Raw genomic sequence first — 13504 nt, forward strand, 5'->3', positions numbered from 1 at the left:
CGGTGGAGATGTTCAGCAGCATCAGAGCCGTGCATGTGCTCCTCCTCATGAGTCCTGAAGCTGCACCGTCAGCTGCAGAGCTTCAGAGCTGCTTCCTTCTCAGACTTTCCACTTTCTTTGGCTCTCTGGCTCTGATGCTGCTGCTGCTGAAAAACCAGCAGCTGCAGAAAAACTCTGCAGAGACTCACAGAGAGAGGATGGAGGCAGCAGATGAAGCTGCTGCAGACTGGGGGCGGAGCCTGGAGATGACTGATGAAGGTCAGAGGGCGGAGCTTCATCAGGAAGAAGGAGCTGCTTGGATTCTGGCTTGATGATCCTAAAATCAAGAGACTCAAACAGAAAGTTGATGATGTTTTCTTCTCTACAGGATTTCCATTTTCCAGTGTTTCCACAACTGATGATGTCATCAATCTGATCTTTCAAAACACTTTACTTCCTGGTTTCATTGACAGCAAATGTTCCTAAAGATCTCACCCCCTAAAAGCTCCAACAGCAGCTCAGCAGAAACTCTGATCTTTCTTGATGTGGAGGGGCGGAGCCTGAAGAGGAAGCATCTTTCTACAGGTGGTGCTGCAGCTTTGGGCATGTTTTCCAACTCTTTAGCTTCTGCTGTTCATGGAGTCGTGTCCCTCTGTTCTTGGAAAGGAGAAACCTGCAGAGAACTTTCCCCATTTCCACTCCATCCTTTCAGCTGCTGCCCACTGTTCCCCTCTGAATCAGGAGGGAGGAGCTCTCATCTGTTCTGCCCACCCCCATCTAGAAAGACATCAGCACCATCTGAACATTCCAAAGCTCTTTTCCAACCCATTTCTACTGAGAAGGAACCAAACACATGAAGATTAGAACAGCTGGAACAGGATGAGGGGGAAGGCTAAAGATTCAAGTCTGTTTGTGAGTCAAAGATAGAATTAAGACTGAAATAAATAGAAAACACAGAGTTGAATCAAAAGAGCATTTATTAGATCCAAACAGGCTGCAGGAATTTTACAGACAGCTTTCAGTTTGAAGCCTTTTGACACTAAGATGCAGTTCTGCAAACAGCCAGCAGGTGTCTCCCTTCTCCCTCCTGCTTCAATGCAGTTGGTGTTGTTGCAGCAGCTGCATCAAAGTGATTCTCTGCATCCAGAGGCTGTCATTCCTCACTAAGATCCACTCTGTTCATTCATGTCCTCTGGAGAAAACAGACTTTATGCTCAGAAAGTTTCTACTAGTTTCAGAAATTCTAGAAAATGAGGAGATTCTACTGGATTTAGATGAAATTTCTTTAAACTGCAGCTAAAAATGCTGTCAGCATGAAAAAGAACAGAGTTTTACCCACAAAACACCAAAAAAAAGGAAGTTCAGTCAGAAAACTGTGGAAAACATCAATCAAAGCAAAACTCTGAGTCTTTCAAACTGCATGAGTCAATATTTGATCATAAACAGAACAGAGATGATAGAAAAATGATTCAACTGAGAGACTTGTGTTCACTAACTGAGATCAGACGGGATTTCTGCTCCAAAAACTGACTTCAAAGGACTTGAATCCAAACCAGTGAGTCATGTGACCACAGCGTTTGTCTGTGTCTATCTCATCCAGAGATGTTCTGTCTGATCAATGATTCCCTCAATCCTTGATTGGTCCATCCCAAACTCACATCTGTCCATCAAATGTAGATCAAAGCCCATGTTTCAGATCAACACTCCAAGTTAGAATGAGAAGAGGAAGTGCAGTTCTCCATCAGTCCACCAGGGGAGCTGCAGCACTATAACTGTTCAGTTGATGCTGAGAGAGACAGTGGAGCTGATCTCAGATCAGTTCCTGCTGCAGCTCTGACACTCATCTCCACTTCCTCTGATTCCTCCATCACTCTGCTCTCCACCTCCCAGGAACACCGTCCAGTCACAACATCTCTGCAGACCAGCTGCTGCTGCTGCTGCTCCTCTCTGCTCCTCCAGGAGGAACACCAGACTCAGAACCTGCAGACAGAAAGTAGAGAGACAGAGATGAAGGAGTGTCTCCTGATCCTGGTCTGTCAGTCAGTGATGCAGCACAGCAGCAGAAAGAGCAGCAGGAGCTTCAGTCCTGTTCAGAGCAGCAGCTTCCTGTCATCTTCACCTGTTGGAGCTTCTGCTGCTCTGATTGGCTGACTGTTGTCCTGAAACCTGTAATCATTGTCCTCAGAGCTTCACTGAGAAGCTGCAGCTTTACAGGAAACTCTGCATCTTTGCTCTCAGACTAACTTTAGGACCAAACATCTGGAAGCAGCTGGACTGACTCCAACCCTCTACTGACCTCAGAGTCTGCAGTTTGGAGTTTGGACTCTTCACCAGATCCTGGAGCTGCTGAACATCTGAAGACTGAAGGTTGTTGTTCTTCATGTCCAGTTCTTTCAGGTGGGACGGGTTGGACTCAAGAGCTGAGACCAGAGCAGCACAGCTGATCTTTGACAAACTGCATCTCACCAACCTTAATCCAGAACAAAGAGTTGAGTTTAAAGAGTTCATGTTTTTCATCCTTCAACAACAGCAGCAGATCAGAAGAGTCCAGCAGAAGCAGAGAAGAAGAACATTCAGGAACATTCAGGACAACATGCAGCTGCTTCAGGAAAGAAGTCCAGATGTGTGAAAGTCAAACATCAGCCTGATGGAGTCTGACCTCAGAGTCTGCAGTCTGCAGTCTGGACTCTCCAGAAAACCACACAAATGAAGAACTCCTGAATCCTCCAGGTACAGGTTTCCACTCAGGTCCAGTTCTGTCAGATTAGACGGGTTTTTCTTCAGAGCTGAGACCAGAACTTCACAGCTGATCTCTGACAAACTGCAATTCTCCAACCTGCAATCAGACAGAAAAGTGTGTTCAGGAGCAGTGATGCAGCTGGAGGTCCAGGAACTTGGTCCATTCAGTCAGGTGGAACCCGCCCTGATGACAGACTGACAGATGACATCAGATTGAACTAACAGAAAATTCACTTTAATTTGAACAATTGAACCAAATAACATGAAACATGAAAAACTTTGCTTTGATTTAAAGCTTTGATTGAAAAAAATGTCAGAGGAAATTGTTTTTCTGCACCTTGAATCCTTAATTATAAAATGCATTTTCAAATGACATGAAGATTGCTGAAGTTGCTGATTCATGAAATCTTGGAAAAGAGACATTAAAGAATTTTCCAACAACAAAGCTATATCAAACAAAACCCTGTTAAGAAACTTTAACACAGAAAATCATCCTCTGTGTTAAAGATACATACAAAGACAACAATGCTGTTAGGCATTGATGCTAATTATGCTATGCTAACTACCATAGCTATTGTATGTCATCAGTATAAAATAATATATATATATATCATAATATAAACCAAATAACTATATTTGTCAAATATGGACACTCTGCCCATAATCATCAGCAGGTTGTTTAGATTGTTTTTCTTAATATACTTTTCAGACGAATGGAAGTACTATGACGCAACATATTTTTTAATTAAGAAATGGCATTTATATAGCAAACTAAAAAGAAAAAATAAAGCAAACACTTTCAAGTACCAAAAGAGAACATAAATAAAACATAATAATAAACTGTTTGAACATTTCCATTTAAAAACAAAACATTTATTCTTCAAATAGATTCTAATGTTTTCAAGTTTTACAAACCGAAAACTTCAAATTGACACACATTTTCTTTTTTTCTTTTTTAACTTGTCCTGTCCAACAGCTGGGCAGACAGATGAGAGCTGACGGCCTCTTGTGTTGGACATATTTTACTTTAACAAGAGGGGTTATTAATCTTAGACAAACCAAAGGTATGTCTGAATAAACCCCTTTTGTAATTGAGGCCAAACTTTATTCATTTCAATCATGTTTGAAAATATTTGGTGTTGGACCGGACGGAAAAGGAAAGAAGGGAAGAAGAGAGATGGATGTTAGAGAGAGAGGGGGGTCGGGTAGGAGGGTGATAATAGGAGGGGGGGGATAAGACCATGAAGCAGCATAAAGCAACAAGTTTACTGGTTGTTTGTCATTACGTTAAGGTTCAAATGTAGTACAAAAAGGGTGGTACCTGTCCACACACACACTCAATTGTTATCAACACACCTGCTGGCTGAAAAAAATGTCCACATGTCAATATGTACACAAAACAGATAGTGTTCACATGCGCATACTTATGCCTTAAAAGCAACTAGTGTGAAATCTTTCATTCATTCAATCATGCAAACTATTAGTGCAAACGTGAGCTAACACCTGTGCTCAGGTGAGTGTTTATGTTTTTCTAAAATGGACGGTGGAACGTGAAAAGAAGGAGGGAGAGTGCCCAGCCATCCCCACACCAAGACCCCCGCCGCAGCAGCAGCGGCAGCCGGAATCCCCAACGCCACACGGCAGCAGGCAGGGAACAACCGCCCCCCGGGCGACCCAATCCGCCACCAAGGCCAGTGCCAGCAGGACCGCCACAAGGCCCCCAGAGCCAGAGAACAGGGAGGCACGGGGGGAAAGAGAGCGCCGCCCCAGCCCAACCAGGAGAGCAGCCCAACGCAGGGCCCCACCCAAGAAGGGCGCCCACAGCCCCAGACGAGCAGCGCACCACCCCCCAGGAGTTCTGGGCATCCCCCCGCCCCAACCCCAGGTACGAGCCAGGTCCCCCCAAGAGAGACCCGCCCCGCAATCCAGGCACCCACCCACCCGGCCCACGGTTGGTCCAGGGAGGAGCAAGGCAGGGGCCAGCCGCCCCCGCCCAGGAGGGGAGCGCTGCGGGGAGAAAGGGGGCCCACCAGGGGTGTTGTAAACTTGGCCCGACCAGGCTCGGCCACAGTTGGAAATTTGGCGGGGCCCAGCACCCAGGGGCAAGGACCAGAACCCACCCCCCAGGTACACGGGCACCCTTGGCTCAGGTGTAATGTGACCCCCCCCCAGGAAACCGGCACCCAGGGGACACGGCCGCCATTGCCAAGGGCCCCGTACCTCCCACCAGGGAAGGGGTAGGGGACAGGTGGTCCTAGGTCCCACCTTCCTTGCAAAATGTGTGTGCATGTATGTGTTTTTGAGGGTGTGTGTGTGCATGTGTGTGTGTTTGTGTTGGAATGTATATTTTGACAAACATTTTCATCAACATCCAGTGAATAAACTAAAAAGGAAAATTGTGAGAACTTCTTCTAGTAGTTTAAACTGTTGCTGCTGTGCAGGTCTGACCTTTTTTGTTTTTGCTGGAGAATCATTTTTTATTTCAGTCTGAGATTGAAAATGCTTTGTGGATCTGTTTCAGTTTAGAAAAAAGGTTGGTGGTATTTCCAGTTTTAGAAGGAATGTTGTTTTTTCACAATTTGCAGGAAACATTACTCTGTGTTGGAGCCAAAAACACAGTTTATATTTAATAGTTGTTGGAGCCAAATGCACTGTTTTAATTTAAATATTAATTTAAACAATCCTTGTTTGAGCTTCCATCTAAATAATGCTATGCCACAGAGATGCTGTTAGCGAGAATCGTTGTTAGATTGAAACCTGAGTAAGTTGGAAGTGATATAGTTTTTTGAATGTGTGTTCATTTAATTTTCCTTTTTGGAATAAAAAAATTGAATGAAGAACATGTTTCACTCGTGTTTCGAATAACAGTTGCTGGACAGACTTCAAACGGTGGTACAAGAGAAAGACACGCAGAGTGCCACCACATTTAGTCAAAAAACTTGCTATGAAAGATCGAATCGCTCGGAAGTCTGGAGGAAGTGATTTGTCTTCTGCGGGATGTGAGATGGACAGAAATGCACTCACACACACACCTCATAAGATTGTCATGCTCTCTGTTTTCCACAAATGAAGGTATTTTACTATTTTTATGTAAGTAATAAGAAGACACAAAGGTTTTTCTGAGGCTTAGAGAAAAGTGACGAAATGAAAGAGATGACGTAACCGAGCTGTGCTATAAATAGCACTGTGAATTTCCCGCATATAGGTGAACAGACTGCAACTTTGATTCAAAGTGGAGTTCGGCCCTTGTGGAGAAACTGTTTGCATGTGCTTATTGTAGGAAGTCCCTTCAAAGAGAAGCTTCTTAATAACGCCTTCAGTTTGTGCTTAAACTTTGCAACGTGAGTGATGGCTGATGAGGAGGAGCAGACGAGGGGGGAGGATGCAGTGGAGCAGGGAAGATAATGAATGGTGCAAAAAATGTCAAAAAGGTACAAGATGCAATGGAAAATGATTTTGCATTTCTGATTTAAGGCAAGGCAAGGCAAGGCAAGTTTATTTGTATAGCACAATTCATACACAAAGTAATTCAAGGTGCTTCACAAAACAGAAAAATGCATTAAAATCACAATACATCATAGAAATAATCAACGTAAAATTTACTTTAAAAGAAAAGAAAAAATTTGAAAATTGATTTAAAAATAAAGGAAGGAAGAGAAAGAAAAGTGCAGATAGGACCTTTCAAATGGTAAATGGCGTATACTTATATAGCGCCTTTCTTCCTACAAGGACAAAGCGCTTTACAGTCACAGACCCATTCACCCAGTCACACACACACAGTCACACACTGGTGGTCGTTCCGCTGCCAAACACAGGCGCCCGCCTACCACCAGAGGCAAGGTGGGGTTCAGTGTCTTGCCCAAGGACACTTCGACTCATGGGCGTGCAAGGCGGGAATCGAACCTGCAACCTTACGATCATGGGACGACCGCCCTACAGCTGCACCACGGCCGCCCCAAGTCATATACACGGCTAAACAGAAATGTTTTAAGTCTAGATTTAAACATTGTCACAGAAGAGGCCTGTCTTACGACTTCAGGGAGGCTGTTCCAGATTTTAGCTGCAGAATATTGAAACGCTGATTCCCCTTGTTTAGTTCGGACTCTGGGTATCAACAGGAGGCCGGCCCCTGAGGTCCTCAAAGTACGAGATGGTTCATATGGCACTAACATGTCAGAGATGTACTTTGGTGCTCGGCCATGGAGAGACTTGTACACAAGCAGAGCTGCTTTGAAGTCTATTCTTTGAGGTACAGGGAGCCAGTGCAGAGACCTGAGCACAGGGCTAATGTGATCATACTTCCTGGTTCTGGTCAGGACTCGAGCAGCAGCATTCTGGATGTACTGAAGCTGTTTTACAGCTCGTTTGGAGAGGGCGGTGAGCAGGCCGTTACAGTAGTCTAACCTACTGGAGACAAATGCATGAAAGAGTATCTCCAGGTCTGGCTTTGACATTATGTTTTTGATTTTGGCAATGTTTTTCAGATGGTAAAATGCTGCTGATGTTACTGACTTGATATGGCTGATAAAGTTTAGGTCAGAGTCCATGATTACCCCTAGATTTTTGACTTGATTTGAGGGTTTAAGAGACAGAGAATGAAGATAGCTGCTGACACTTTCTCTTTGTTTCTGTGGGCCAAAAATAATAACTTTGGTCTTGTTTGAGTTTAGCTTGAGAAAGTTGTTCTGCATCCACGCACTGATCTGTAGGAGGCAGTGGCTGAGTGAATCCACCGGCCCATATTCACCTGCTGTCAGTGACACATAGATCTGAGTATCATCTGCATAGTTGTGATAAGATATGTTATTACTGCGTATTAACTGCCCTAGTGGCAGCATGTAGAGGTTGAACAGAAGGGGTCCTAGGATAGATCCCTGGGGCACACCACAAGTCAAGGTCATGTAGTCTGAGACACAACTCCCAATTTCAACCAAATATTTCCTGTCTTCCAGATAAGACTTGAGCCAACTTAGGGCAGATCCACAGATGCCAACCCAGTCTTGGAGTCTGTGCAAGAGGATCCCATGATCAACAGTATCAAAGGCAGCACTCAGGTCTAGCAGGATTAAGACAGTGACTTTGCCACCATCAGTGTTCAGCCGGATGTCATTGGTTACCTTGATAAGAGCAGTTTCTGTGCTATGATGGGGTCTAAAACCTGACTGGAAAACATCAAATGAATTGTTTAATAAGAGAAAATCAGTGAGCTGTTGGTAGACAACTTTTTCAAGGACTTTTCCTAAAAATGGCAGATTAGAGATAGGTCTGTAATCATTCAGTACAGTGGGATCAAGACCGCTTTTCTTTAGGAGAGGTTAAATGACTGCAGTTTTTAAGGCCTCTGGAAATATTCCAGATTGAAGAGACATGTTAACTATTTGAAGAATTGATGGCAACACACTGTTCAGGACAGACTTTAGAAATCTAGTGGGTAACACATCAAGGCAGCATGTAGACGAGCTCAGACGGGTGATGGTCTCTTGGACAGTTTGGTCAGTGACAGGTACAAAGTGAGTCAGCTTAGAGTGAGAAGGTGGCCGTTGGATAGTTATATGTGTTGTGGAGTTGATGGCTTTTTTAATGCCCTGAACCTTGTCATTAAAAAATACAGCAAACTCATTACATTTAAGTGTGCAAACCAGTACTACTGGTAGCTGGGTTGGGGGTTAGTTAATCTGTTTACTGTTGTGAACAGGACATGAGAGTTGCTGCTGCAACTTCCAATGATTTCAGAGAAGTACCTTTCCCTTGTTCTGCATAAGATCTGGTTGTAAGCGTACAGCTCCCCCTTATACATTTCATAATGAACCTGGAGTTTTGACTTGCGCCACTATCGCTCAGCTCTGCGGCACTGTTGTTTCTGTGCCCTGACTAGATCATCATTCCTCCAGGGAGCTTTATGTCTGTTTTCTCAATTTAACCTTCATAGGGGCAATGGCATCCAGAACATTTATTATGCTAGAAGTAACAGAATTCAGCATTTCATTAACATTGGCACCAGAGGCGTTTTCAGGGTTTATCATTTCTACAAACTGTGCCCTAGTGCTCTCATTTATTTGACTCCTATGGAAAACTGCAGGGCCAGGCGGTGGTTTGGGAGCAGCAGACAGGTCAAAGAATACACAGAAATGATCAGAGAGGGCGACATCAACCACACTGAAATTGTGAATATTAACCGCCTTTGTGATGAGCAGGTCCAGAGTGTGCCCTCTGTTGTGGGTGGGGCAACTCACATGCTGAATTAGATCAAAGGTTTCAAGGACAGCATTGAGCTCTTTTGCATTTCTGTCATTGACATTATCAACATGAACATTAAAATCACCTGTAATGACTAGACCATCAAAGTCTGTGCACACAACTGAGAGCATTTCAGTGAAATCATCAATGAAACTTTGGCTGTGCTGAGGAGGTTTGTACATAACTATGCAGAGTAAGGGAGGAGTTTGTTTTAACTCAATCTTAAAGGACACATACTCAAATGATAAAAACACACCAAATGATAGTCTGCGGGTTGCAATGTTATCTCTAAACAGTGCAGAAACGCCTCCACCCTTTTTATTTTCTCGTATTTTCGATTCATGTTTGTAGTTGGGGGGAGTTGATTCGACTAGAACTATGTTTCCTGTGTTTTTGTCACGCCATGTTCCAGTTAATAACATAAAATCAAGATTAAAAGAAGAGATAAGATCATTGATTAAAAATGATTTGTTACATAAAGATCTGACATTGAGTGCAGCAAGTTTGAGATTAGTTTCCTTGGGACTGGTCAAAACCTTCTTGCAAGGGATGTGAACTAGATTTCTTTGATTGGACAGTCTAACTGCCCTTTTTTGCATTCTACGTAGTACAACTACAGGTATAGCACCAGAACGAAGCTGTTCATCACAGGGCCCCAGTTTGACATAACCTTTCCTAGGACACTGGGGGCCCGTTTCATCCTAGCTCTGGGGGATAGCTCCTCTAGAGGCGTGCAGAGGAGGTCAAGTTGAGGGTAGTTTGGGTGATGGACCAGGAGGTGTGGGAGCTGGACGGGATTTGGGTGAACGACGGAGGAGGCTTGTTGGAGGGGGTTTGGATGAAGGACGTGTTGGAGGGACTTTGGGTGAAGGATAAAGAGGGGGCGCTGGAGGGGTAGGAGAGCTCCTGTGTGGTGTGAGGCTCCCAGGTGTTAGGGGAGCCATCTTAATTCCTGACTTAATGAGGCTATCAAAATGGCTAGGTAGGGCCATGGGTGAAAGTGGGGGGGACGAAAAGGAAAGTGAGTCTTCACTGGGAGTAGATGTAGCAGGGGGCGCCCACAGCTGGTCAGATGGTGATATTTCTGGGGCCAAATCGGGTGGTTGTTGTTGTGGTTCTGCGGCTTGGTCCTTAGCTGGTGGTGGTTGTTGTGATGCTGGTGCAGCTGAGTCCTTAGATGGAGGTGGTTGTGGTGCTGGTGTGCTGTAGTTCCTGGGACACTGGCTCGGTCCTTCCTTACTGCCTTTTCAGGGCCTTGGCCTCTATGTCCCAGAGCATGGAGGAGGTTCTTCACTAACTCTCTTATTCCACCTCTGTTCAGGTTTGGGCCTCTTCCCATGAATAGGTCCTTTCGCTTCCAGAATATATTGAAGTTCTCAATGTAATGGAATCCTCTGGAAGCACACTCTCCGGAGAGCCAATTGTTCAGTTAAAAAGTTAAAAATTAGCGATTTTTACAGTTGTAATACTGAAGTCATAAATCTTTTGGAGGAAGATGAGATCACTATTGACCAAGAGACTTGGTTCGAGCCAAAAATGGCAAGAATCAGAGCATTTATGAGAACCACAAAAGCATGGATAGCAGCTGAGCAGGAGCTCAGGTTGCCACCAATAAAGTGTGGCGCAAGGAGATTCTGGTGTTATGGATAACTTGCAAGACACTGTTAGGCCAAGAAAGAGTATTTCACAAGCAGAAACTAGTGCTCGCATATCATATGCAAGTCGGATAACAGGTTCATCACATGTTTCTTCTACACAAGTAAGACAGGAAGCAGAACATGCAGCGCTGCTAGAACGTGCGGCCGCAGTAAAGAGAAAGCGAAAGCTTGAGTTTGAAGCGGCGAGAATTCAAGAAGAAAAAGAAAAGTTGGAGCTGGATACGGCATTGGCTGAAAGTCAAGCAAAGTAAAAGGTGTTAAGGGAATATGAAAAGTTGGAAGATGGTTGCAGTAGCCACACATCAAGGCAAAAACTTCTGGAAGCCATCAGGGTGACTTAGCCATTTGGCAGGATGCACATGGGGTCACGTACTCGGCTCAGCCTGCAGTGTGGGCTGGATGAGTGAACTCCCACAAACCCTCCAGCACCCTAAAGAGGGTGTAGAGCTGGTCCACTGTTCCAGGACAGAAACTGCACTGATCTTCCTGGATCAGAGATTCGACTATTGGATGGACTGTCCTCTCTAGCACCCTGAAATAGTCTTTCCCAGGGAGACGTTAATCCACCAGCCCCTTTGGTTCGGTGACTACTACACTCATGGACAACTAGATCCCCCTGACCCCCACCAGTCATCACATACCATCCAGGTAAACAAAGCCCTGAGGACAATCAACCCCGCAAGGCAGTAGGACCAGACAACATTCCTGGACAAGCCTCAGAACATGTACCAACATGCTAACAGACGTCCTCACCTCCATATTCAACCTCTCCCTCAGCCAGAGAACCGTCACCTCCTGCTTCAAGACCACTACCATTGTCCCCCTCCCCAAGACGAGCACTCCCACCTGCCTGAATGACTAAAGACCAGTAGCACTCACTCCAAACATTATGAAGTGCTTTGAGAGAGTGGTGCTGACCCACATTCAGAGCAGCATCCCAGACAAACTCATATATGTATAATTAAAAAAACGCCCCTCTCACCCTCCGCGTCTGGTTTCTTCCTCCAAGCTCAGGTCCTCTACCAGAGGCCTGGAAGCTTGAGGGTCCTGCGCAGTATCTTAGCTGTTCCTAGCACTGCGCTTTTCTGGACTGAGAGGTCTGAGGTCTTTCCGGGTATCTGTTGTAGCCACTCCTCCAGCTTGGGGGTTACTGCCCCCAGTGCTCCAATTACCACAGGCACCACTGTCACCTTCACTTTCCAGGCTTTCTCCAGTTCTTCTCTGAGTCCCTGGTATTTCTCCAGTTTCTCATGTTCCTTCTTCCTGATGTTCCCATCGCTTGGCACTGCCACATCCGCCACAAGGGCTTTCCTCTGTTCTTTGTCCACCACTACAATGTCTGGTTGGTTCGCCATTACCATCCTATCAGTCTGGATCTGGAAGTCCCACAGGATCTTTGCCCTCTCATTCTCTACCACCTTCGGAGGTGTTTCCCATTTTGACCTTGGGGTTTCCAGTCCATATTCTGCACACATGTTCCTGTATATTATTCCAGCCACTTGATTGTGGCGCTCCATGTATGCTTTCCCTGCCAGCATCTTACATCCTGCAGTTATGTGCTGGATTGTTTCAGGCGCCTCTTTGCACAGCCTACACCTTGGATCTTGTCTGGTGTGGTAAATCTGAGCCTCTATCGCTCTGGTGCTCAGGGCTTGTTCCTGGTCGCAAAGTTTCTGGTGCCTGTTGCAGCGTTAACCCCCGAACCCAGTGGTGGACACCAGAAGTAAGGGATGCCGTCAAGCTGAAGAAAGAGTCCTACCAGGCCTGGCTGGCTTGTGGGAATCCAGAGGTAGCCGACAGCCCGGGCGAGCTGCAGCCCGGACTGTTGTGGAGGCAAAAGCTCGGTCCTGGAAGGAGTTCGGTAAGGCCATAGAGAAAGACTATTGGTTGGCCTCGAAGAGATTGTGGAAAACCATCCGGTGCCTCGGGAGGGGAAAGCAGTTCTCCATAGGCACCGTTTTCAGTGTAGGTGGGGAGCTGTTAACTTCGACTGGGGACATTGTCGGGCGGTGGAAGGAATACTTTGAGGATCTCCTCAATCCCACTGACACGCCTTCTTTTGAAGAAGAAGAGAATGAGGACTTTGGGGTGAGGCTGTCTATCACCCAAGCTGAATTCACTGAGGTAGTCAAAGAGCTCCTCGGTGGCAAGGCTCCAGGAGTGGATGAAGTCCGCACTGAGTACCTCTGGTCTCTAGATGCTGTGGGAATTTCTTGGCTGACACGTCTCTGCAGCAGTGCGTGGCAGTCAAGAACTGTTCCACTAGACTGGCAGAAGGGGGTGGTGGTTCCCCTCTTTAAGAAGGGGGACCGGAGGGTGTGTTCCAACTAAAGGGGAATAACATTCCTCAGCCTCCCTGGGAAAGACTATTTCAGGGTGCTGGAGAGGACAGTCCATCCAATAGTCGAATCTCTGATCCAGGAAGATCAGTGCAGTTTCTGTCCTGGAACAGTGGACCAGCTCTACACCCTCTTTAGGGTGCTGGAGGGTTTGTGGGAGTTCACTCATCCAGCCCACACTGCAGGCTGAGCCGAGTACGTGACCCCATGTGCATCCTGCCAAATGGCTAAGTCACCCCGATGGCTTCCAGACGTTTTTTTTATTATTATTTGTTTTATTTTATTTAATATAGGAGACAGCGCATATTAATAAACATTTCTGTCAATATGCCAGAGTTAGCCAAAGGGCTATTTTTAATCTGCAGTCCCTGGGAAGATGTTAAAAATTTACCCTAAAAGATAAAAATAAAATTACATATATTTTCATAACATTACATATATATATATATATATATATATATATATATATATATATATATATATATATATATATATATATATATATATATATATATATATATATATATATATATTAAACAATGCATTCAATAA

General features: G+C 45.2%; 2 protein-coding genes across 2 annotated transcripts in view; both read right to left on the minus strand.

Annotated features, from left to right (window-relative positions):
* Positions 1–13504, minus strand: part of LOC144987124 (uncharacterized) — a 319301-nt gene that overhangs the window by 114135 nt on the left and 191662 nt on the right. The gene's annotated exons all lie outside the window — the stretch shown is intronic.
* LOC144986837 (NACHT, LRR and PYD domains-containing protein 12-like) overlaps positions 1590–13504 on the minus strand; it is a 55342-nt gene continuing 43427 nt past the window's right edge. The window contains exon 10 of the mRNA XM_078935188.1: positions 1590–1959. Coding sequence (XP_078791314.1) covers positions 1953–1959 — 7 coding nt within the window. The 3' untranslated portion in view covers positions 1590–1952. The remainder of the gene's footprint in view (positions 1960–13504) is intronic.

The sequence above is a fragment of the Oryzias latipes genome, chromosome 2, assembly GCF_053564925.1.
Source record: "Oryzias latipes strain Hd-rR chromosome 2, Olatipes_Hd-rR_3.1".
In the NCBI taxonomy this organism is placed as follows: Eukaryota; Metazoa; Chordata; class Actinopteri; order Beloniformes; family Adrianichthyidae; genus Oryzias; species Oryzias latipes.